At 44.2% G+C, this 23,700-nt stretch overlaps 1 protein-coding gene across 1 annotated transcript in view; it reads right to left on the bottom strand.

The window, feature by feature from the left end:
* MIPEP (mitochondrial intermediate peptidase) overlaps positions 1-23,700 on the bottom strand; it is a 149,243-nt gene that overhangs the window by 46,037 nt on the left and 79,506 nt on the right. The window contains exons 14-17 of the mRNA XM_077298398.1: positions 21,736-21,845; positions 21,246-21,320; positions 20,485-20,604; positions 2,557-2,678 (exon numbers count right to left, since the gene is read on the bottom strand). Coding sequence (XP_077154513.1) covers positions 2,557-2,678; positions 20,485-20,604; positions 21,246-21,320; positions 21,736-21,845 — 427 coding nt within the window. The remainder of the gene's footprint in view (positions 1-2,556; positions 2,679-20,484; positions 20,605-21,245; positions 21,321-21,735; positions 21,846-23,700) is intronic.

Raw genomic sequence — 23,700 nt, forward strand, 5'->3', positions numbered from 1 at the left:
GTCAAAAGGGCATTCCTCAAGTTGGCTTTCTACATGAAGGTCAAAAGGGCATTCCTCAAGTTGGCTTTTTAGATGGAGGTCAAAAAGGCATTCCTCAAGTTGGCTTTTTAGATTGAGGTCAAAAGGGCATTCCTCAAGTTGGCTTTCTAGATGGAGGTCAAAAGGGCATTCCTCAAGTTGGCTTTTTAGATGGAGGTCAAAAAGGCATTCCTCAAGTTGACTTTTTAGATTGAGGTCAAAAGGGCATTCCTCAAGTTGGCTTTCTAGATGGAGGTCAAAAGGGAATTCCTTAAGTTGGCTTTCTAGATGGAGGTCAAAAGGGCATTCCTCAAGTTGGCTTTCTAGATGGAGGTCAAAAGGGAATTCCTTAAGTTGGCTTTCTAGATGGAGGTCAAAAGGGCATTCCTCAAGTTGGCTTTCTAGATGGAGGTCAAAAGGGAATTCCTTAAGTTGGCTTTCTAGATGGAGGCTAAAAGGGCATTCCTTAAGTTGGCTTTTTAGATGGAGGTCAAAAGGGCATTCCTCAAGTAGGCTTTCTAGACGGAGGCCAAAAGGATACTCCTTCGGTCTCAGCCTGGTGAATTGGGGTATTAAATAAATGATAGCTGAACGTACACATAAGGAAAAAGCTTCTTTCTTACAGTCTAAGGCCCCAATTAATCATATGCAGGATTTTGTTTTCTTTTTCAGTCCCTTTCTTTTTTTTTTTCATCTTGTGGTATTTTTAGCTGCCTTTTGTTGGAGCCAATATATCATCAGCTTGACGAAAAGTCAAAATATGGGCTTTTTTCATGTCTTGAACTGCCCTTGCAACTTTTGGTACCAAAAAGCTGCTCCAAAATGTTGGCGTACTCAAAAACACACCAGGGAGGCACTGGAGGGAAATTGTACCAAATTTTGCTGCTTTTTTTTTTTAAAAAAAGGCCCAATTGACGAATCAGGTGATAACATCAGGAATCACTAGACTCTGCCCACGGAGTGGAAAACAAAAAACAAAACAGGAGAACGCGTATAAAATAATCCTGAAAAAAAGGCGCAAATAGAATAATAACTTGGATCTACACAACAACAAAAAGGAGAAAAACACACAAAACTAGACAAAAAAAGAGGCGCAAAAGAAATGATGAATCAGGGCCTAAGTGCACAGATCAGATGCAGTGTGCACCAAGCCTAAGCAATACTTGCCCTCTAAATCCCCTACACAATGGTGGTCCTGCCATGATAATGTCCTGTTCATCAGTCCCCTGACCACTTCTGTCCCTTACTTCATCTATGATGATTGCATGTGTGGCACATGACCGCCCAGGCCAGTGACTGACAGCAGTGATCGGGTGACTCATCATAGGAGAACCACCGGGGTCCAACAGATTCAGAGTGGCGGAAAGTTCAATGGCTGAATAATGGAGCTGGTGCGAATTAATTTGCAGGACGCGGTCACGTGGCCAGGAAAGTGATCAACGGCCGTCAATCGGGAGCCCTGGAAAACTGTCTTGTACTTGCCGGCATCTGCAAGTCTTCTTTCAATAAGTAGGCCTGGCACAAGATCACCTGAGCGTCGCGCTGCCCCGATGATGTCGCTCCAGGCCAACTAATCAAATGAAGACCCGCGAATGCCGGGAAGTAAAAAGAAGCTTTCAGGGCTCCCGTCTGACAGCCATAGATTAGAGATCCATCCCCTGGACCGGGTCCTGTAAGTCGATTCTCGCCATATTAAATGATGCCCATTTCTTTATTTTAATGTATTCCCGTTGCAGCCAATATTCATTTCTGCGCTTTCATTTTTCCCTTATCGTCTTCAAAGAGCCATAACTTCTTTACTTCCGCCATTAATTTTTGAGTTTTGTTTTGACGCTGCTCAATGTGCTGCAAAAAATGATATGGCGGCACAATTCTCCACGTCAGTATGATTACAGTGATATCAAACCTGTAGGTTTTTTTATTAATTTATTTTTAATTCAGAACTTTGGAAAGAAAAATTGGTTTTGTGTCGCTAGTTTCTGACACCTTTAACTTTACTTTTTTCCATTGAAGGAGGTGTTCGAGAGCTTGTTTTTTTGCATGGCGACCTGTAGTTATTATTGCTACCATTTGGCGGTATATAACAAGTATATTGCATTTTATTTTGTAATGAGAAATGACAGAAAAATGACAAGTCAGGCGGTCCAAATTTTTTTTTTTTTTAAGTGTAAAATAGTAAAATAAGATAATTCATTGTTAAAAGTTATAGATTGGATTTTTACGGAGATAGCGATACCAAATATGCTTTTTTCTATATTTTATCATTGAAAGGGGGGAGTAATCTAAACTTTAAAAACTTTCCTACTTTTATTTTTCTGTCTCCCTAGGAGGCTTGCGCCTGGATTCATCGGATCACGTTTTGGGGGTTTCCGAGATACGGCACCGTCCTAACACAACACCTATTCATCGTGCACAAATGACATTATATTCATATTGCATTTCTCAATGACATGACATTCATCTCTGCCATCTCCGGATCTGTTGCTGCATCTTACATGTGAACACACGATAATCCTGAGGGTGAAATGAAACTCTTACCGGTCAAATGGATTTTTCATGAAGCACTGTTTCCACACCATGGATGCAACCGCCCGAGACATCAAGTAGGAGTAGTATTTGGCACCATAACCTGCTAGATGACTAAATCGTAGTTGCCAAGCCTGCATCAAAACAAACAAATTTTATATATGAAAAGCAGACATGGATACTGTGACTTGGATTAACTTTTTCTAAAGAAAATGGAAAAATGTAAAGAAGTGGAGCCTGTATAGATGTTATCTGCTTGATAATGATTAGGGCTGAGAAAGTGTCACAAGACAGTAGCATTTCAGAAGCAGGAAATATAAGGTGCCTTATGGTAGTTACAACAGCCGGCAGAAAGTTGTGTGTTCATGGCTGTTGTAAGCCGCTAGTGAAGTACTCAGACAAACATGAGGCGTCATCCGTCACCCTTAAGCTATAATGGCACAAGTTTAATGGATTCGGTTGGCGATCTTTGACTCTTACACCTATTGTCAGGGAAAGGTGCATTTACTGGAAAGGATGACCACTAGTGATGAGCGAGTATACTCGTTGCTCAGGTTTTCCAGAGCACGCTTGGGTGGTCTCCGAGTATTTGTTAGTGTTCGGAGATTTAGTTTTCATAGCCGTAGCTGAATGATTTACAGCTACTAGCCAGCCTGAGTACATGTGGGGATTGCCTGGTTTACATGTGGGGATTCCCTAGCAACCAGGCAACCCCCACATGTACTCAGCCTGGCTAGTAGCTGTAAATCATTCAGCTGTGGAGATGAAAACTAAATCTCCAAACACTAACAAATACTTGGAGACCACCCGAGCATGCACGGGAAAACCCGAGCAACGAGTACACTCGCTCATCACTAATGACATTTATTGTGGATAAAAATGGCTTAAAAATGAATCATGGAATATTCTGTAACTATAAGAAACGTATAATTTCTTAATGCATTTTTATTACAAAATTTAGTAGAATTGTGGACACAAAGGACTTGAGATTCTTGAGGATGCACCGTGTCTATCTCTGACCACAATCTTTGGAAGAAACCGGGAAAGGACTTTACCAGAAAAGTGATGTGGCAACTACCGCATTTTTCGGACTATAAGATGCACTGTTTTCCTCCAAAAATGTGGAGGAAAATGGGGGATGCGTCTTATACTCCGAATGTACCAGCTCTGGCTGTGGTGGGGGAGCGGTATCAGCGGAGCAGTTGGTCACAGGAGGCTGGAGCCAGCGGATGGGCTAACTCCTGTGCCCGCTGTAAAGAGAAATGAATATTCACTGCAATACATGCCCATAGGCGTGGAGGGCAATGAATATTCATTTCTCTTTAATAGCATCTTGGTATGATTGGCCCCCACTCACCCCTTATCCTGGTATGCATGCCCCATCAGAAAACATTAAGGCTAAGTGCACACGTCGCAGAATTGCCGCGGCAATTCTGCAACTCCTGCCGTGGGTATATCGCATGCGGAATTGGCATGCATATTCCTGCTAAAAACTAGCGTTTTGCAAGCATAATTAGCCTGCAGAATGCTAGCGTTTTCCAAGCGATCTGTAGCATCGCTTGGAAAACTGACAGGTTGGTCACACTTGTCAAACATAGTGTTTGACAAGTGTGACCAACTTTTTACTATAGATGCTGCCTATGCAGCATCAATAGTAAAAGATAGAATGTTAAAAATAATTAAAAAAATGGTTATTCTCACCTTCCGAAGGCAGCCGATCTCCTCAGCGGCTTCCGTTCCTATAGCTGCTTTGTGTGCAGGACCTGCGATGACATCACGGTCACGTGACCGCGACGTCATCGCAGGTCCTTCACACAAAGCATCCATCGGAACGGAAGTGGCCGCGTGCACCGCTGAGAGACGGGAAGACTCCGGGGCCATCAGAAGGTGAGTATATCATGATTTTTTATTTTAATTCTTTTTTTTTTTACCAATTATATGGTGCCCAGTCCGTGGAGGAGAGTGTCCTCTCCTCCACCCTGGGTACCAACCGCACATGATCTGCTTACTTCCCGCATGGCGGGCATAGCCCCATGCGAGAAGTAAGCAGATCAATGTATTCCTAGGTGTGCGGAATACCCGCGATTCTGCAAATATAATGAACATGCTGCGTTTTTTTCTGGAATGCGATTCCGCTCATGAAAACAACGCAGCATGTGCACAAAAAATGTGGATTGCATTCTATTAAATAGGATGCTTAATGTGAGCGTTTTTTTCGCGGTTTTATAGCGTTTTTATAGCGAAGAACTGTGAAAAAAACGAGAAAAATCTGCTACGTGTGCACACAGCCTAAAAAAAAAAAAAAATTACATTTACCTTCTGGGCGCTCCTTTGCAGCATCTTGTTCCAGTGCCAGCGGCTGCTTTAAGCTTGTAAGCAGCACATGGCAGGGACGTCATACGCTGCTTACAAGCAGAGCACAGCTGCCAGAATACTCACTGCTCACGTGACTGCCGGAAGCAGCAGGAAGAGCAATGAACTGATCTCTGCGCACAGTCCTGGCGTGGGGAGCGGTAAGTATTCCGGCAGCTGTGCTCTGCTTGTGAGCAGCGCATGATCTCCCCGCCATGCGCTGCTTACAAGCATAAAGCTGCTGGTACTGGAACAAGACGCTGCGAGGGAACGCAGGAAGGTAGGTTACTGTAATGATTGTTTTTTTTCTGATCTGGCCATTCATACCAGGATGGGGGTAAGGGCCAATTATAAGGATGGGGCCATGCGTACCAGGACTGGGATGGGGGCCAATCATACCAGAATATGGATGGGGCCATGCATACTACAATGAGATGGGGGCCCTGCATAACAGGATAGGGATGAGGGTGCCATGCATACCAGAATAGGGATGAGGAGCCATGCATACCAAGATAGGGATGAGGGGGCCATGCATACCAGAATAGGGATGAGGAGCCATGCATACCAAGATAGGGATGAGGAGCCATGCATACCAGGATAGGGATGAGGAGGCCATGTATATCAGGATAGGGATGAGGAGCCATGCATACAAGGATAGGGATGAGGAGCCATGCATACCAGGATAGGGATGAGGAGCCATGCATACCAAGATAGGGATGAGGAGCCATGCATACCAGGATAGGGATGAGGAGCCATGCATACCAGGATAGGGATGAGGAGCCATGCATACCAAGATAGGGATGAGGAGCCATGCATACCAGGATAGGGATGAGGAGCCATGCATACCAGGATAGGGATGAGGAGCCATGCATACCAAGATAGGGATGAGGAGCCATGCATACAAGGATAGGGATGAGGGGGCCATGTGTATCAGGATGGGGATGAAGGGGAACATATACACTAGGATAGGGGATATTGAGTAAAGAATTGACCACATTTTTTGCTTAAAGTTTTTCTCCTAATTTCCTCCTCTAAAACCTAGGTGAGTCTTTTGGTCCGGTGCGTCTTATAGTCCGAAAAATATATCCCTCTCACTCAATAAGGCAACATACTGGGAAGCTAAGCAGTGTTATTAATTTATTTTACTCACTTATATAGTGATATCATCTTCCACAGCGCTTTACCGTCATCATCATCACTGTCCCCATTGGGGCTCACAATCTTTATTTCCTATTAACAAATACAACTAGAGCCGGAAGCATGAGCCATGAAATAAAATTAATCAACTTTATTGGAAAAATACAAAATAGAGTAAATGAAATTAAAAAAAGGAGTACATGTCCAATATTTGCTGCCTGGCAACACCATAAACCCTACATATAATCAGCTAATGTGACCTATCTACAAACAGTAACTGTCAAAAATATCAAGTAGCTCACTGCTCAGATTCCAAGTATAGGTATGTATATAACTTCACCAAAGCCAAGATATGAAAATGTGATGGGGCAAGTCTTGGACATGTACTCCTTTTTTAATTTCATTTACTCCTTTTTGTATTTTTCAAATAAAGTTGATTAATTTTATTTCATGGCTAATGCTTCCAGCTCTAGTTGGATTTGTTTATATGTTTGGGAGTGCCATTGATTTAGGCCATTTTTCTATAGGTTTTGTTTCTTTCCTATCAGTATGTCTTTGGAGTGTGGGAGGAAACTGGAAAACCTGGAGGTAACCCAGCAAACACAGAGAACAAACAAACTCCTTGAGGATGTTGACCTTGGTGGGATTTGAACTTAGGACCCCAACGCTGCAAAGCAACAGTGCTAACCACTGAGCCTCCATGCTGTCCATTATCCCACACATTCATGTAAATGTAAGATGTCAATACTGTTCAGGTGCCAGTCCGTGTGTGCCTTAGGTGCCATCTTCTCCGTCGGTTACATTAGTGTGCATTACTTTAGCGACAGTGTAGTAGAAGGGATACAGGAGTGAACAGCTGCGCCTGTGCAGCCTGCCCAAAACCCCCACTGACCCTGGGGGCTCATGAGAAACTAGAGAATTAACAATAAAATCTGATACTTACAGAAGGGTCCACCACTATAAAGGGGTTTTAGGTTTAGGAAAACCCCTCTTCTCCAGCTGCCGATTGTTTCTAGTTCACAGTTCTAAGGTTGAAAGAAGACAATTCCATCGAGTTGAACCCAGAACCTGTTTTTTTTTATTGCCTTACTCACCATCCCCAGGTTTAGCACTGAGTCTCCGCTGCCGGTCTTGGTGTCTGCACTGCAGCCAGTATCTGACCTCAGCGGCTCGTGCGGTCTTCTTGGGCAGAGCCGATGAGGTCACTGATTGACTACAGTGCTGTTGATGTGACATTAGCACTCGAGACAACCACAGACACCAGGAGCCATGGTGGAGGACTCAGTGCTGAACCCGGGAGGGTGAGTAAAGCAAAGCTTGTTTCTCACAAAACAAACTGCAGCCAAAAAGGAGGGGTTTTCTGAAAATGGCTTTAACTTTTCTAGCACAGCGTTAAGTGATATAATCTGACACGATATCAAGTCATTTACACTCACAGACATGTCCACTTCTGATTATGGAAGTCAGAGAGAGTCAGAGTCCAACGTTTTCTCCGGAGTCCAACGTTTTCTCCGGAGTCCAACGTTTTCTCCGGAGTCCAACGTTTTCTCCGGAGTCCAACGTTTTCTCCGGAGTCCAACGTTTTCTCCGGAGTCCAACGTTTTCTCCGGAGTCCAACGTTTTCTCCGGAGTCCAACGTTTTCTCCGGAGTCCAACGTTTTCTCCGGAGTCCAACGTTTTCTCCGGAGTCCAACGTTTTCTCCGGAGTCCAACGTTTTCTCCGGAGTCCAACGTTTTCTCCGGAGTCCAACGTTTTCTCCGGAGTCCAACGTTTTCTCCGGAGTCCAACGTTTTCTCCGGAGTCCAACGTTTTCTCCGGAGTCCAACGTTTTCTCCGGAGTCCAACGTTTTCTCCGGAGTCCAATGTTTTCTCTGGAGTCCAACGTTTTCTCCGGAGTCCAACGTTTTCTCCGGAGTCCAACGTTTTCTCCGGAGTCCAACGTTTTCTCCGGAGTCCAACGTTTTCTCCGGAGTCCAACGTTTTCTCCGGAGTCCAACGTTTTCTCCGGAGTCCAACGTTTTCTCCGGAGTCCAACGTTTTCTCCGGAGTCCAACGTTTTCTCCGGAGTCCAACGTTTTCTCCGGAGTCCAACGTTTTCTCCGGAGTCCAACGTTTTCTCGGAGTTCAACATTTTCTCGAAGTCCAAAGTCTTCACAGAAGTACACATTTATAGGTAACATGGAGCTTCTGGGTGATTGATGGCCAGCATGGCATCCCTGGAAAGTATTGTCTTATTTCCACCTTGTGCCATACATCTCAGGTTAGGTCAAATTTAGGGAAACATCCTGCAAGTGGACGTGGGAGGTTGTAAACAGAATTGGATCGCACTGAGAAGATTAGAAATCTTCTATACATCTATAGTGTATAAAATGCCAGTGCTACCAAGGGACTATTCACATGGGGAAGATAACCTGCAGATTATTTTCACTATATTTTCCAAGCGGAAAATCTGCAGCTTATTATTACAATGCCAACAAGGTGAATGAGATTTTACCAAGTACAGTGTAAAAATGAAAAAAAAAAAATATCTGCAGTTTGCCAAATGTTTACTGTGGATTTCACCCTTTGCCATCCATATGGCGAAAAACCACAAGTGACTCAAGCAAATTTTGTTGGATTTGGATTTGTTGTGGATTTTTTTTCTGATGAATCTACATCCTGTGTGGACGTACCACCAATACATACAGGCTCAACTATTGTGAGGTGTCTGAGATTAGAAAAAGGGACAGGCCAATTTCCAAAAGCAGGACCCCTTTGAGCATTGGCTGCAATACCAGGAATGATCTGCTGACAAAAGTGGTGTCAATTCTGGAAGAAAAAAAAAAAATATATATATTTTTTTTATCATCTTACACATTCATCTCCATGGATTGCTGTGCCGTCATGAAGGTGTGAATGCAAACACTTGTACACCGCATGTTAGAGACGCTATGGTCCCGGCTGGTGAATGATCTGGGCTTTGTTCTATACCAAGTAGGATACTACATTTCCAGAGAAAAATGACCGCCGGAGGCAGAAGGTGCACCATCAGCTTACATTACAGGTAATACTGGCTCATGACAGTCTATACAACACCGGGCAGATGCAACAAGTCAGAGAAGGGGATTAAGACGTTCCAGCCATTAATTACGCTGATTTGCTCGGGGCCTGATATGTGCCATGTACAGATCATGTCGCTGCCTGCTCCCAGTAGCTACGTCTAATCATAGTGTGAACTATGATGTCAGTCTAGATGATCGCCCTGACAGGAGAAATGCCATTGTTTCACCTTTAAGTGCTACGGCTTAATTGACCCAAAAAAAAGAAAGAATGATTCGTCTTCCTTGAACATTAACATTTCATATCCCTAAATGGCATTTACAAATTCCGGACTATGATACGTCTCTAAGCTTTGGTCTCCTTCTTTGGACACGGCATAAATGTTCACACTGGAGGCGACCGGATTGGTAGGATTGTCTCCCCTCTTACAGCATGCCATTTCTTACTGCAGCTGCATCTCCCTCCTCCCGGGCAAGACACAAGTAAAACTTTTTTCAGCGACTGAGTGAGGTTTGTGAGCATTACCCGAGTCTGTAGACTCTCCAGGAAAGTGCTGCCGAAGTTCCCCTAATAACATATTACAAAGTTTTATATATTATCTCACTCGCCATTAATTCCACAGCGCTTTACAGACATTATCATCACGGTTCCCCCGATGGGGCTCCCAGTCTAGATTCCCTAATTGTATGCCCATGGAGTGTGGGATGAAACCGGAGAATACGGAGAAAACCCATCAAACACAGGAGAAGATACAAACTCCTTGCAGATGTTGTCCTCGGTGGGATTTGAACCCAGGACCCCAGCACTGTAAAGCAACAGTGCAAATAAAATTGATGTACGCCTGAGAGGGGATGCATGCAGAAAAAAGAGGGGTTGCTCTCTTCCCCCCAAAAAAAGTGATAAAGTGTAACGCCTGTTCATAGAACTCGATCCCATTCACTTTAATAGAGCAGAACAGCAGGACTAGAAACAATGGTTTTCTGGGGGATTGCCGCCATGCTTTTCTATTTTTGTACAGTCAGTTTAAAAAAAATGCTAGAAAAAAATGAAAAGGATTCTCCGGGGCATCTTACTTATTGGGAGGTGAGTGGCACGGATGACATGGCAGGTATTGTGCATCCATCATCTGCACTTCTCTGAAGCAGACGTGAGTGGTGCCAGAGACCCCCTTAAAGCCCTCCCTGGATTTATACTGCTTACATGTTGATCACATTGGCAGAAAATGCCACCAGTGGAGCAGATCTGATGCAGCTGGATAGGCCCGCTACTCTTTTGTCTTTCTTACACCACTCACTTGTTTTACACCAGTATTCTGCAAAAAAAAACAGTGCTGCGTGCCGTCAATAAATCTGCTGCATTTTATGGCTCCTTTGAAGCCACCCACTTTTCAGAAGGGTCTAATAAGGCCTAAATCACATGATGGATTGTGGCTGACAGCATGTATTTCACTTCTTGGCACAGGATCTTGGCACATTTTGCCAAGTGAATCTTCTCGGATGTGTTCTACCTAATGTAGAGCCTGAAGATTTCCATCTTTGATGATGTTTTTCTGGGGTTGTCCTCTTGACTATTATTACTCTATAGGGACAAACATAAAATAAATTCTCGTTTACTCCCCTTGCTAGTTCCAGCGATGCCTCTACTCTGCTCTTCTGGTCTTTGATGATTGACTGCAGCAGTGACATCACATGTATAGCACTTATAATGGCTGCAGTCAATCACTGGGCTCAGCGGCTCTATCATTGAGCCCAGCGATGCGTCTCCTTTTCTCTTTGATGACTGACCGCAGCAGTGACATCACATCTACAGCGCTTATAACTGCTGTAGTCAATCACTGAGCTTAGTGGCTCTATCAACGTAGACGGCACAAGCCGCTGAAACCAGCGATGCCTTTTCCCTTCTTTTTTTTTTAAATTCGTTTATTAATCAGCAGGAAAAAAAAAGATAAAACACATATGTTTACATACAGCCGAGCCGATACATTCACATCATGTCATATTTATAAAGAGAATACAGGTGATTACAAAGGAAGAATATCCTCATAATGCAAATATAATTATCTATGCCCGGTCCGATGAAATTGAAAATAATATATTATGTTTGAATATTTGCACTAACCTTAATACAACCTAGACAAAAAACAAAAATAATAAAACAAAATAAAAAGGGGAGAACCCCCACCCCCCAAAAAAAACCAAAAACCTTTAACTTGCCGCCAATAACCCTCCCCACCACAATTAGCAGTGAATCAAGGCATGATGCATGACATATTCCTACCTTATCATTTATCACGACGGAATCGGACTATCTGCTGCGCATCGACATAGTGGACTATGATGAATTCCAAACATCCCAGATCTTATTGAACTTTCCTAGGCAGCCCCTGTTCTGATATAGAGTGCGCTCGTAAGGTATTATTGAATTAATTAAGTCAATCCAAGCCCTAAGAGACGGGCGAGTACCCCCCATCCAACACAAGGCCAATACCTTCCGTGCCATAAACAGTATCTCCTTTAAGAAAATTTGGGTGTGATGTCCCCATATCTCCTCCTCTAACACCCCGAATAGGCAAACTAGTGGGTTGAGGGGAACAGGTACCTGAACAAGGGAGGACAATAACGAGATTATTTTGTTCCAAAAGGACTGAATGATTGGACATCCCCAGATCATGTGCGTAAAATTAGCCTCTGCGGCATGACATCTCAGACACTCTGGGGTGTTAGCCCACCCCATTTTAAATAATCGTGTCGGTGTTAAATATGATTGATGTATTATATACAATTGAATCATTTTATTATTGGCCGAGGGCGACACCCCCATTGGGGACTCCAAAACCATCTCCCAGTCCTCCTCATGAAGATCAGGAATTAATGTCTTCCATTTTTCCTTAACTGCCAACAAAGTGGAGTCAGCACTTACAGATAGCATATGTGTGTACAATGCGGAAATAAGACCACGGGGTCCCTGGGATTTAAGGATACCTATTAATGGGAAGGATGATATCATTTGCCCAGTATTTACCCCACGTAAGTGCGACTGTATTGCCGACCTAAGTTGTAAAAAACGAAAAAACTGGGACCTCGGAATACCATATTTAGTCTGAAGCTGTTCAAATGACATTAAAGTAACTTGTTCATAAAGATTATTAACTGAAACAACCCCACACGAGATCCAGAACTGTGTGGATGGGTGATCCACCAATCCCGGGAAATACATGTTATTCCACAACGGCATCTCAGCCACAACAGCCTTAAAACGAGTCACCCTCCTCACTTGTTTCCAAATCAGCCTCGCCAAACGGAGTAGTGGTAGCAATCCGGATATATTAGGCCTATCAATTTCCAAAAAGCCTTTTCCCTTCTGCTTTGCTCTTTGATGATTGGTTGCAGTGGTGAAGACGCATGTGCAGCCAATACACAAAAACACACATTGTCGCCAGCCTATGTAGGAGCATTAACAGAATGAACCTACATAGACTGTAACCAAACAGCAACTCTTAATTAATTTAAAGAAAAAAAAGAAGGAAAAAAAATTGCATGGGTTCCCGCGTGATTTTCATAACCAGCAAAGGGAAAGTCGACGGCTGATGTTAATATTCTGGGAAGGAGCCAATAGCCATAAAGGTTCTCAGGCTATTAATATCAGCTCACTGCTGTTTGCTTAGCCTTTACTGTCTAGTTTACAGGGGGAATCGCATAAAAAATTGACATAGGGTCCCCCTTTAAAATCTAACCAGCAAAGGCTAAGCAGACAGCTGTGGGATGATAATCATAGCCTAGGAAGGGGCCATGGATATTGCCCCCCAAGCTAAAATCATCAGCTCTCAGAGGCCCCCAAAAAAGCTCATCTATAAGATGCGCCAAATCTGGCACTTAGCCTCACTCTTCCCACCTGCCCTGTAGCGGTGGCAAGTGGGGTGATGGATGGGGGTGTTGATGTCACCTTTGTTTTATCAGGTAACATCAAGCCCACAGGTTAGTAATGGAGAGGCATCTATAAGACGCCCCCATTACTAACCCAGTCATATTGTATAAAAACACAGACACCCAGAATGATATGTTGTTATTTGAAATAATGACACAGACGCCATTAATAAATCTAAATTAAACCATACTTACCGAATGCCTAATCCACTGACGCCAATGTCTCCTGCAATAAAAATAAAATAATAAACCACAATATTCCTCACCTGTCCGCTGAGAAGATAATCCCTGAATCCCATGTACTTCTCTCCCTCTTTCCTAACTGCTGGTACGTCTGAACAATCTCCTCTGGAATAGCTACTGCACCCCTGAATCCCATGTACTTCTCTCCCTCTGTTCTAAGTGGTACTTTGCTTCTTTTTTCCTGACTTTTTATTCCTGTATCATTCTGAAAATTTTCTGACTGCATATTGGCATGTCTGTGCTCCTCACACCTAGCCCCATCTTTTGATCTTATCCTGCCTCTGTCTCCATCTTTGGTAGTCAAATCTTGTATTAACTGCAACCTGCTAATTGTTCCCTGCTGTGGACTTTCCTCCACCTCCTTCCTCCCCTCCCTGTTTCACCTGGCTTCAATTCTTGGTCATTAGAATGGTATAAGTTGCATGGAGTGGGTCAGATTTGACTTTAGTCAGATGTGACATAATTTCAAGTGACATATTTTAAGTGTATCATCTGAAATATACCGGAAATCAGCCAGACGGTAAGACTAATCACTGTATTCTAACTTTACTTGCCTTTTTTTCTCCCCTGCTCTTTAACCATGCTCACATTTCCCCCACCGTTTTTGCTCCACTAATCCTCTCTCCTCCACCACCGGGCTCAGCCACTGCCTTCATCGACCAATTCACCACCTGGCTCCTTCACTTTCTCTCTGCTGACATCCCCACCATCATCATGGGTGACTTTAATATCCCTACTGACACCCGCCAGCCAGCAGCCTCCAAGCTACTGGCCCTTACTTCATCCTTTGGACTCACTCAGTGGTCCTCCACAGACACCCACACAGACGGACATACACTAGACCTCATCTTCACCCGCCTCTGTTCCTTATCTAACCTCACAATCTCTCCCTTCCCCCTATCTGACCACCATCTACTCACCTTCTCATCCTTGTCCTCCTCACCCACCCCCCATGTCCAGCCATCACCACATCCTCGCAGAAACCTCGCACATCTAGACATTCACAGACTCTCTTCTACCTCTGTCCTCCATATCTTCACTCCACGACACGGACAGCGCCACCGCTTTTTATAACTCCACCCTCACATCAGCCATAGACTCAGTCGCCCCTCTCATGCATGGCACAGTGCGAAGAACCAATAGGCAACCTTGGCATAACAATCTCACAAAAAAACTTCAACAAGCATCCAGGGTTATGGAGCGGTGTTGGAAGAAAACACGCCTGCCAGACGACTTCACTGCTTTCAAACAAGCTACATTTGACTTCAAATTACCCCTCACCTCCGCTAAACAGACCTATTTCACTAACCTTGTATCTTCACTATCCTACAACCCAAAACAACTATTCAGCACATTTACCTCTCTCCTCCGCCCACCACTGCCACCTCCAACTCCCTTCATCTCTTCCGAGGACTTTGCCACCTACTTCAAAAACAAGATCGACCAAACAAGGCAAACCCTAACTGTTCCACCACCCCAACCACTCCATATACCAGACCTCTGCCCTTCCCTAATAACCTCCCTCTCTAACATCACTAAAGGAGAGCTTACTCGCCTCTTTTCCAAATCGCACCTCACCACCTGTGCACTTGACCCCATCCCCTCCCACCTGCTCCCCAACCTCACTAACATGCTCATTCCAGCCCTAAACCATCTCTTCAACCTATCGCTATCTTCTGGTACCTTCCCCTCTGCATTCAAACATGCCACCATCACACCCATCCTCAAAAACTAACCTTGACCCAACTGCTATGGCCAGCTACCGCCCCATATCACTGCTCCCGTTTGCTTCAAAACTCCTTGAGCAGCATGTCCATGCTCAAATTACCTCCCACCTCTCATCTAACTCTCTCCTTGACAACCTCCAATCTGGCTTCCGCCCCCACCACTCCACCGAAACTGCTCTGACCAAAATGACTAATGACTTAGTCACAGCCAAAGCTAACAGACAGTTCTCCATCCTCCTCCTTCTTGACCTGTCCTCTGCTTTCGACACAGTCGATCACTGCCTACTGCTACAGATTCTTTCTTCCCTTGGCATCAAAGACCTTGCCCTGTCCTTGATTGCCTCATACCTTTCCGACCGCACATTTAGTGTTTCCCAATCCCACACCACCTCCTCATCCCGCCCTCTCTCTGTTGGAGTCCCTCAAGGCTCTGTCCTAGGGTCCCTACTTTTTTCCATCTATACCCTTGGCCTAGGACAACTCGTAAAGTCCCATGGCTTCTAGTACCACCTGTAGGCGGACGACACTCAGATCTACCTCTCTGGCCCAGATGTCACCTCTCTGCTGTCCAGAATCCCGAAGTGTCTGTCAGCCATATCCTCCTTCTTCACCTCTCGCTTCCTAAAACTCAATGTAGACAAAACCGAACTCATCATCTTTCCCCCATCTCACGTATCCCCCCTACCTGACCTATCTATTATGGTAAACAGCATCATTCTCTCTCCCGCACCTGAAATCCGCTGCCTTGGGGTAACTCTCGACTCTGCCCTCTCCTTCAAACCGCACGTCCAAACTCTTGCCACCTCCTGTCGCCTCCAACTCAAAAATATTGCCAGAATCCGTCCCTTCCTCAGCCCACAATCTACCAAAACTCTTGTGCATGCCCTCATCATCTCCCGCCTCGACTACTGCAACACCCTCCTCTGTGGCCTCCCCGCTAACTCTCTTGCACCACTCTAGTCTGTCCTCAACTCTGCTGCCCGGCTAATCCACCTCTCTCCTCGCTACTCCCCTGCTTCTCCCCTCTGCAAATTTCTCCACTGGCTCCTAATTCCCCAACGAATCCAGATCAAACTACTAACACTGATCTACAAAGCCATCCACAACCTGTCCCCTCCCTATATCTCTGAACTAATCTCCCAATATCTTCTTTCACGTAATCTCCGATCCTCCCAAGACCTCCTACTCTCCTCCACACTTATTCGTACCTCACACAACCGCCTCCAAGATTTCTCTCGAATATCCCCCATCCTCTGGAATTCCATACCTCAACACGTCAGACTATCCACAACCCTCGGATCCTTCAGACGGAACCTGAAAACCCATCTCTTCAAGAAAGCCCACAGCCTGCAATAACCATTCTGCTGCCTCGCCATCGCCAGAGCCGCTGCCTGCCTCTCCATCGCCAGAGCCACTGCATCGCCATCGCCTCGCCCCCTACCTTCTGTATCTTCCCCACTATCCCATAGAATGTAAGTCCGCAAGGACAGGGTCCTCTCCCCTCTGTACCAGTTTGTCACTGTAAACGTGTTTACTGTAAACTATATCTGTAACTCTGTATGTAACCCCTTTCTCATGTACAGCACCATGGAATTAATGGTGCTATATAAATAATAATAATAATAATAATCCATAATGTCCCACAATGATCATGATGACTTTGAGAGCAGTCCCTGATGGGGACTGACTGTCTTACCGGCAGTAGCATTACCGCGGATCACAATTACACCTGCGGGGTCACGCTGACATATGACAGCATGACCCCACAGCTCGCTGACCGATGGTCCTACCGGTGGTAGCGTTACTGCCGATAAGAACCACTGTGCAGGTATAAACGCAAACAGAAACTCAGCAAATCCGCAAACATTTTTATACCTGCATTTTTGCTGCGGATTTGACGACTACCGTAAGTTGAAGTCAATGTGTGGAAAACTCTAAAAATCCGCACAAAAAATTGACATGCTGCATAAAAAAAAAATTGCAAATACACTAAGGAAATTTACTGATCATGTGCACAGCACTTCAGGATTGTCATTGAATTCGTTTGCATAAGGATTCCGTAGTGTTTTTGGCCCATTTCCTCGCATCAAAAACGCACCGTGTGCACATAGCCTAACTTCTTCTTTCACCTGATTGTATTATTCCTGTATAAGATCCGGCGCGCTCCATTTCTTGGCAAAACACTCTAGTCTGTCATCACCACGTTATACCCGACACCCTCCCCTTGAAGCCTCTTCTTCTTAAAGACGTTCTCTTTCCCACTCGACATCATACGGTAATTATTTTTATTCCATGTCCTCAGGGCGTTTGTACAAGCAGGTAAAGTTACGTCTCAATCCTCCTATAATTCTCCTCCTGTCAATTACTTCATTTCCACATGAAGCTGCTTTTCACATACAGAAGCGGTGATCATCGTTACCTGGTCAGCAACGTTACATGGAGTCATCACACGGACCACCTACCACCGTTTCAGAGGATAGGTGACAGATGTATGATCCATGGGGGTCTCTATGATCACTATCATTCAGATCTCCAACAATCACAGCCTGACTGATGGCCGTTCCCAACGATACGCATTGTTACATATGGATGTACAAATGTCATCAAGACGCCCAACATATTGCGAGACAAGACAAGGAGACTGACACTCTCCACCTCGTATTGGGGCTGATCTCCTCACATTTTATGACAGCTGTATAACAACCAAGCATTATCTTACAGAAGGTAATTATACCGCAACTCCGAGGTGTCAGCCCACGTAATGCCGGTGTGAAAACTGCCAAAACCTCCACGTTACATGGCGTAAAGTAATTCTAGTTTACAGAACTTAAGAGGGTTTTTCCACTTTCAGGAAAGAGGCTCCCTAAATCTCTAATATACCCAAAGTAACAAACAGAGCAGATACTCACCCTCCACGCCGCTGCTCGGGTCTCAGTTTTCTTTTCCTACAGAGGTGACCACATCTCCATCAACTCCACAGGAAATTAGTTAGACAATCCCTGCATGTGTTCGAACAGCCAGGAGACATGCAGCCGCGGGGACTCGAACATACTTTTCAAGCAGATACTCACCATCTACGCTGCTGCTCAGGTCTCGGTTCCCCTTTCCTGCCGAGGTGACATCAACTCGACAGGAAATTGTTTGGGGCTGTCGAACAGCCATGAGACATGCAGCCACGGGGACTCGAACATATTATTCGAGCACGCCAAAGACATGGTTAGCACCCGAGCATGGCGGATAACACCTTATTCGAGCTTGTTTGCTCATCACTAATCACAGGGGTCCTGGGAAAACTCGGCCGAGGGTGGCACCGGACTAGACTAGACTACGGTCCCCGGATGGATTATCTAACTATATTTTCTCTGAAACGCTCCTGTGAATATACCTTCCTGTGAATATACCTGGCTGCGATTCATGCATTTAGCGGTTTGGGCAGCATGAATCAGGTTCCCTTTAAGTACAAAAATTCTGCTTTCGATACTAGTTAGAAAAAAAACAAAACCTCAAGGTCCAAAATCTCAAACACTCTGCCAAATAAAGTGTCTCTGAGCTGGAAAATGTGTTTGATTTGGATCACTTAAGTAAACCCAGCGAGAGACCGAGCTCATATTGTTAACAGAGCAAGAGGGAAGATTAAAGGTCCGGCTCACAGCACTTGACTGTTTGTATGAAGCTGTCACGGACACATATAGATGGGAGCGTAGTGTAAATATTTAGGAGGCGTTTACTCAGGGGAAGTGCCCAGGAATTTAGCATCCGATTAACCACTTAGGGGGCTCTAGACATAAGCCAGGTGCTGGCCAATTATTCATCCTTTATGCAATTGTGACTTTTCTGGAGGGATCTGCTAAAACCAAGCCGTTCATCAAATTCATCACACAAAAGGGAAAACGGCTGGGGAGAAAGACGAGGTGTCAGGGTGTTGTATACTGGAGCAAACACATGCATCATCTGTGGGGTAATGTGTGAAGACTACACAACGTACAAGTTGACCACTAAGTCAGTTTTGCCGACATGTTGCCAAGTAGACCAGAAATTCAAAGTAAAGACCCTAAAGACTGGCTTTCACACTTGGCTGTTTAGACCCCAGTAACTGGCAGCCACATTATAAGTTCTGCCCTTAAATCTAATTAGCTGGATTCTTAATAAAGACCTCATACACAGATGAAAATTGTCCAAAACCAATGTGGATGGCAATGACTGACCACTGGATGTGTATGATGTGTATGAAGGACTTCCAACATCGTAAGAGGAGGGGATTCGGTAGCTGAAATGTCAATGGCCGCTCCTTTTGCTTTCAACTGTCTCCCTGTGGAAAAACACTGGGCCCAGCCAAGCAACCATGTGTATGGGGACATCTGGAGGGATTGCTGCCACCATTTAATGTGTATGGGGACAGCTGGAGGGATTGCTGCAACCACCTTTTCTTGTCCTAATGGAAAAGACCGTGTATCTTCACCCCGTGATCAAGATCCTGGGACTCCTGCTGCTAGCAAAGATATAGTGGAGGTTATTGAGCTCGGTCAGTGTTGGTTTTGGCTCAATTAACTCCTTACATGCCACAATAGTAATTGCTGCATGTTGATAGTCTGACAGAGGGAGACTGCTCCCTCTGTCATTACACTGACTCCATACAGTGCAATTACATGGTTGCTATGGCAACCAGAGGCTTAACAGTGGCCTCCACTTCTGCCATAGATAAAAGCTTGACACACTGTACCAGGCATGGACGAATAGTTGCTTTATCAATATAATACAGGCAGGTTTGATGATGCTCTTCACAACATAAGTAGTGCAGGGTACTATCTATGTAATCCATAGTTCACATGTGTTCAAGAGTATAACTATACATATATATATGCTTAAGTTTTAAAAAAAATTATATAAAAATTTTCACAATAAAAAAGTCATTTAAACAAATGCCCAAAAAACAGACATGGACCTAGTATCACCATGTGCAGTAAGGACTTAAACAATAAAAATCCATCTTTTATCCCATCCAATTAGCAAAAGAAAAAAGAAAAGTCGCATGTGCCCCAAAATGGTACCAATAACAATTTAAGCTTGTTATGAAAAAACATTCACAGAATGCTGTAGTCAGAAAAATGAGCTATAGCTCTCAGAATACATTTAAAATAAAATAATCCAGAATTATAACTTTTTTGTTCAAAAGTGCAATAAAGCGTTATCAAAAAGTCCCATGTACCGTAATCGGTTTATCGCTTCATTGTTGGAAAAATGTTAAACTTATGAAAAAAAAAATAAAAAAATCATGGTCCTGGTTTAACGTCAAGCCCGGTCTTATGTGGCGGTCTTCACTTCTGCAGCTGCATCCTCAGTACCTCTTGTGCTTAGTTCCCTTCCCTAGTAAATAGTCCTCACACGAACTCATGATATCGTAGGGCTTAGTAAGTGTAAGAGGTGCTCAGGATGCCAGCTGCAGAGGTGTGGACTGCCCTCATCCGGCTGCAATGGAGAAACCTCCATTAAGGAATGAGTCAATGGACTGCGTACTTACTGTATGAGGTACATACGGCAACCCATAGGACAATTCCTGGGTTTCCCTTAAAATGTCTGTCGTTGAGCCCTTTAGAGGGTGTTTTCCATGATAAATTTGGTCCAACATAGAGTAAAAGACCTGGAATACAGAAAACAACAGTGAACGCAAGGCGTCATTCTGGTCTAGATAAAAGGGTGGTTTTCTCAGAGTGGTGGTCTTAAGGAGAGGTTTCACTGTATCCAAGTTATTAAAGTGAACTGGCTGAGCCGGCTGTCAGTCAGTGTCGAGGCGCGGTTACAGTCACCTTTCACTGTGTATGAAGTGGTGACTTAAGCCTCGCCGACTGAAGCCTCGCCGACTGAAGCCTCGCCGACTAAAGCCTCGCCGACTAAAGCCTCGCCGACTAAAGCCTCGCCGACTAAAGCCTCGCCGACTAAAGCCTCGCCGACTAAAGCCTCGCCGACTAAAGCCTCGCCGACTAAAGCCTCGCCGACTAAAGCCTCGCCGACTGAAGCCGCGCCGACTGAAGCCGCGCCGACTGAAGCCGCGCCGACTGAAGCCGCGCCAGCCGTATCTGTATGACTGAAAACTGGAGGCTTTTATTCTCCCATTAGTCGGGGTGTAAGTGAGGCAGCCATATGGCTTAAGAGCACTATTATCCTGCAAATTAACTCCATATCTGCAGGTTAGTAGCGTTTTTTTTTAACATCTCAGGTTCCCTCTAAATATTCAATCTTTGCCACTATTGGCTTTAACAAGTGAGAACTGAATACACTCACCTGGAGCTGCATGTCTGAAGCCGCGCCAACTTTTTTGGATTCACAGAGGCGAGATACCATAGGTTTAGACAAAGGCTATAACAGAAAACAAATTGTAGACAACCTGTAAGTATCCTGCATTGGTGGATTTCCCAGATCTACATTCTTAGGAAAGGCCATGAACCACAATTATAGGTGGTAACAATTTTGCATAAATTTGATCATTTTTGTTTTTTCCCCCGCCACCCTCACCCTTATTCTAAAAAGTGAGCAGGGGCTTAGCAGGACGTCCGAGGCTTCTCAGCTGCCTGATGGATTTACTATATTCCGGAAATTTGCATAATTTATAGCAAAATTCTCTGCTGGCTTATAACTCAAGTAACGCCAGGTTTGTTGTGTGCACAAGATGCATCAAATTAAGAAGCAGGCACCTCCTAATAAATAAGTTTGCTAAATTATACTCCACCACTCTCATGATTGGCGTATGAAACATCGATCTTCTATAATTTACCTGTCCGGTCTGGTAGTGCCTTGCAAATTGGTTTACGACTCTGTAATCACTAGCAAAGTATTCCATAAGAATAGACGGGACCTCCGCAAAGTCGGTAGAACATCTGGTGCCTAAAAAACAGCAGAAGTAGAAGAAAAGAAAAATGTGACCCAATCTCAATGACCTTTACATCAAATATGAAAAATGTTTTAAACTAAATCTTTGCCCCTTTCACTCTGGCCACAAAGCATCAATGCACATCCCCTGTCCTGTAGAGATCAATTTTCAGCAGTCTCATTATCATCACAGGCAGAAAAGCAATGGCAGGTAAGTAACACAAGAACCACATTTCCCTATAGGTGGCGGTCACATCTCACCTCCTCCACCTCCCTGCACAGGTCACAGAGCATGCTTGGAATCTCACCTCCGCCCCCGGTATATTGTTTCCCATAGTTTTGGGGTAGAGCTCATCTCTCAACGCTGTTAAAAAGAAGCTCAGGCAAAACCGCTTTCCCCAAAAAATCATGTGCAGAAAATATAAAATAGATCAGAAAAGTAAAGAATAGTATCTGGTTCTCATTCATATAAAATAGAACTGATTGTTCTCTTGCTCTCTCTCTGTTGAACTCTTACCCCCCCCCCATAAAAAAACCTGAAGCCCCCCCCCTAGTATCATTAAAACATCCGCAAGACACTGAATTAAGGAATCCTAAAAACAGGATGGAAAACATAACATTTCTACAAGTAATGATCGGAAGTGAAGATCACACGATCATTCATATTTGGTAAAAAACTGAAAATCTAATAATGTTTGCACAGCTGTACGGAGGTGAACTCCAACCCCCGCTGCTCACACCCTTCACAAATATTAGCAAACTGGACCGACATGAAAGCTCCAAGTGTCACTGTGCTACATGGTGGCTGCCATCGTCCCACTGCAGACAGCCGTCATCGGGAGAGGCGCTGGTGCTCACATCTGTGCCATCTCTTCCATTTATATACAAGCTACCAACATCTTCCCACGCTATAGAAGACATACCAACAGCCTCAGACCGGCCTTACTGATGAAAACTTGTGGTCTGAAGAGCCCACTACTGACACGAAGACAAAACACTAACAACAATTTTTCAATAAACACAGACTTGTGAATGAGACCATATTTAGACAACATGAAAATAAGCAAGTTTGCAATTGACTTGCTTTTTTTATCTGCTGTTACTCTCCTGCAATGTGAGGGTTCATCTTTCACAGTGTGCAGCTGATTTCCATGGAGCTCTAGTGCCTGCTCAGTAGTTACATTCCAGGAGATAAGTTAACTCCTAACATACCAGCCACCTGCCTCCAGCCCATTAACTTCTAAACAGAAGTTATCTACTAACCTCCCTTCATTGCAGCTCCTGACATTCTGTGACTATAAATCTTGCAGAATCACCAACCTGCAAAATTGGCTTTTCCCAGAGCAAGTCTCCTAATCCCGACTTTTGAGCAATGTACTTGTTCAAATGCTCTGTTATTTCCATCTACATGTAAGCATACGGACAGGAAACCCTTCAGAACAAACCACTGATAGTTGAATGTGCTACATTAGAACTTGTGCTGAGCTCTGTCGGTCCAGCTACTTATCAGAACTGACCATCAAAGAGGAGAACCCGCCCTGCCAGAAAGCAGAATGTAAGGAGACAGCATAGCATTGAGCTGCTCAACTTAAAAAAAAAATTAAAGGAAAGGCTTGTTTTTGGGCTTTAATGATTTTATATCAATGTATAGGTTTTTTTAAAACATTAGTATTATTGCACAATAAAACATGTTTTATAAAAAAAACCTTTTAAATTAATTTTTGCGTGAACAGAACCACTGTAACGATTATTGGCACTGTTTTGGGGAAGCAATTATATTTATGCAAGTTAAAGGAATATTCTTAAGTTGTCTCTTCAGCACCACACAGCAATGCAGTCTCCTTAGTTCCTGGTTACTCGATGGGCAGGT

The sequence above is a fragment of the Ranitomeya variabilis genome, chromosome 3, assembly GCF_051348905.1.
Source record: "Ranitomeya variabilis isolate aRanVar5 chromosome 3, aRanVar5.hap1, whole genome shotgun sequence".
Taxonomy (NCBI): domain Eukaryota; kingdom Metazoa; phylum Chordata; class Amphibia; order Anura; family Dendrobatidae; genus Ranitomeya; species Ranitomeya variabilis.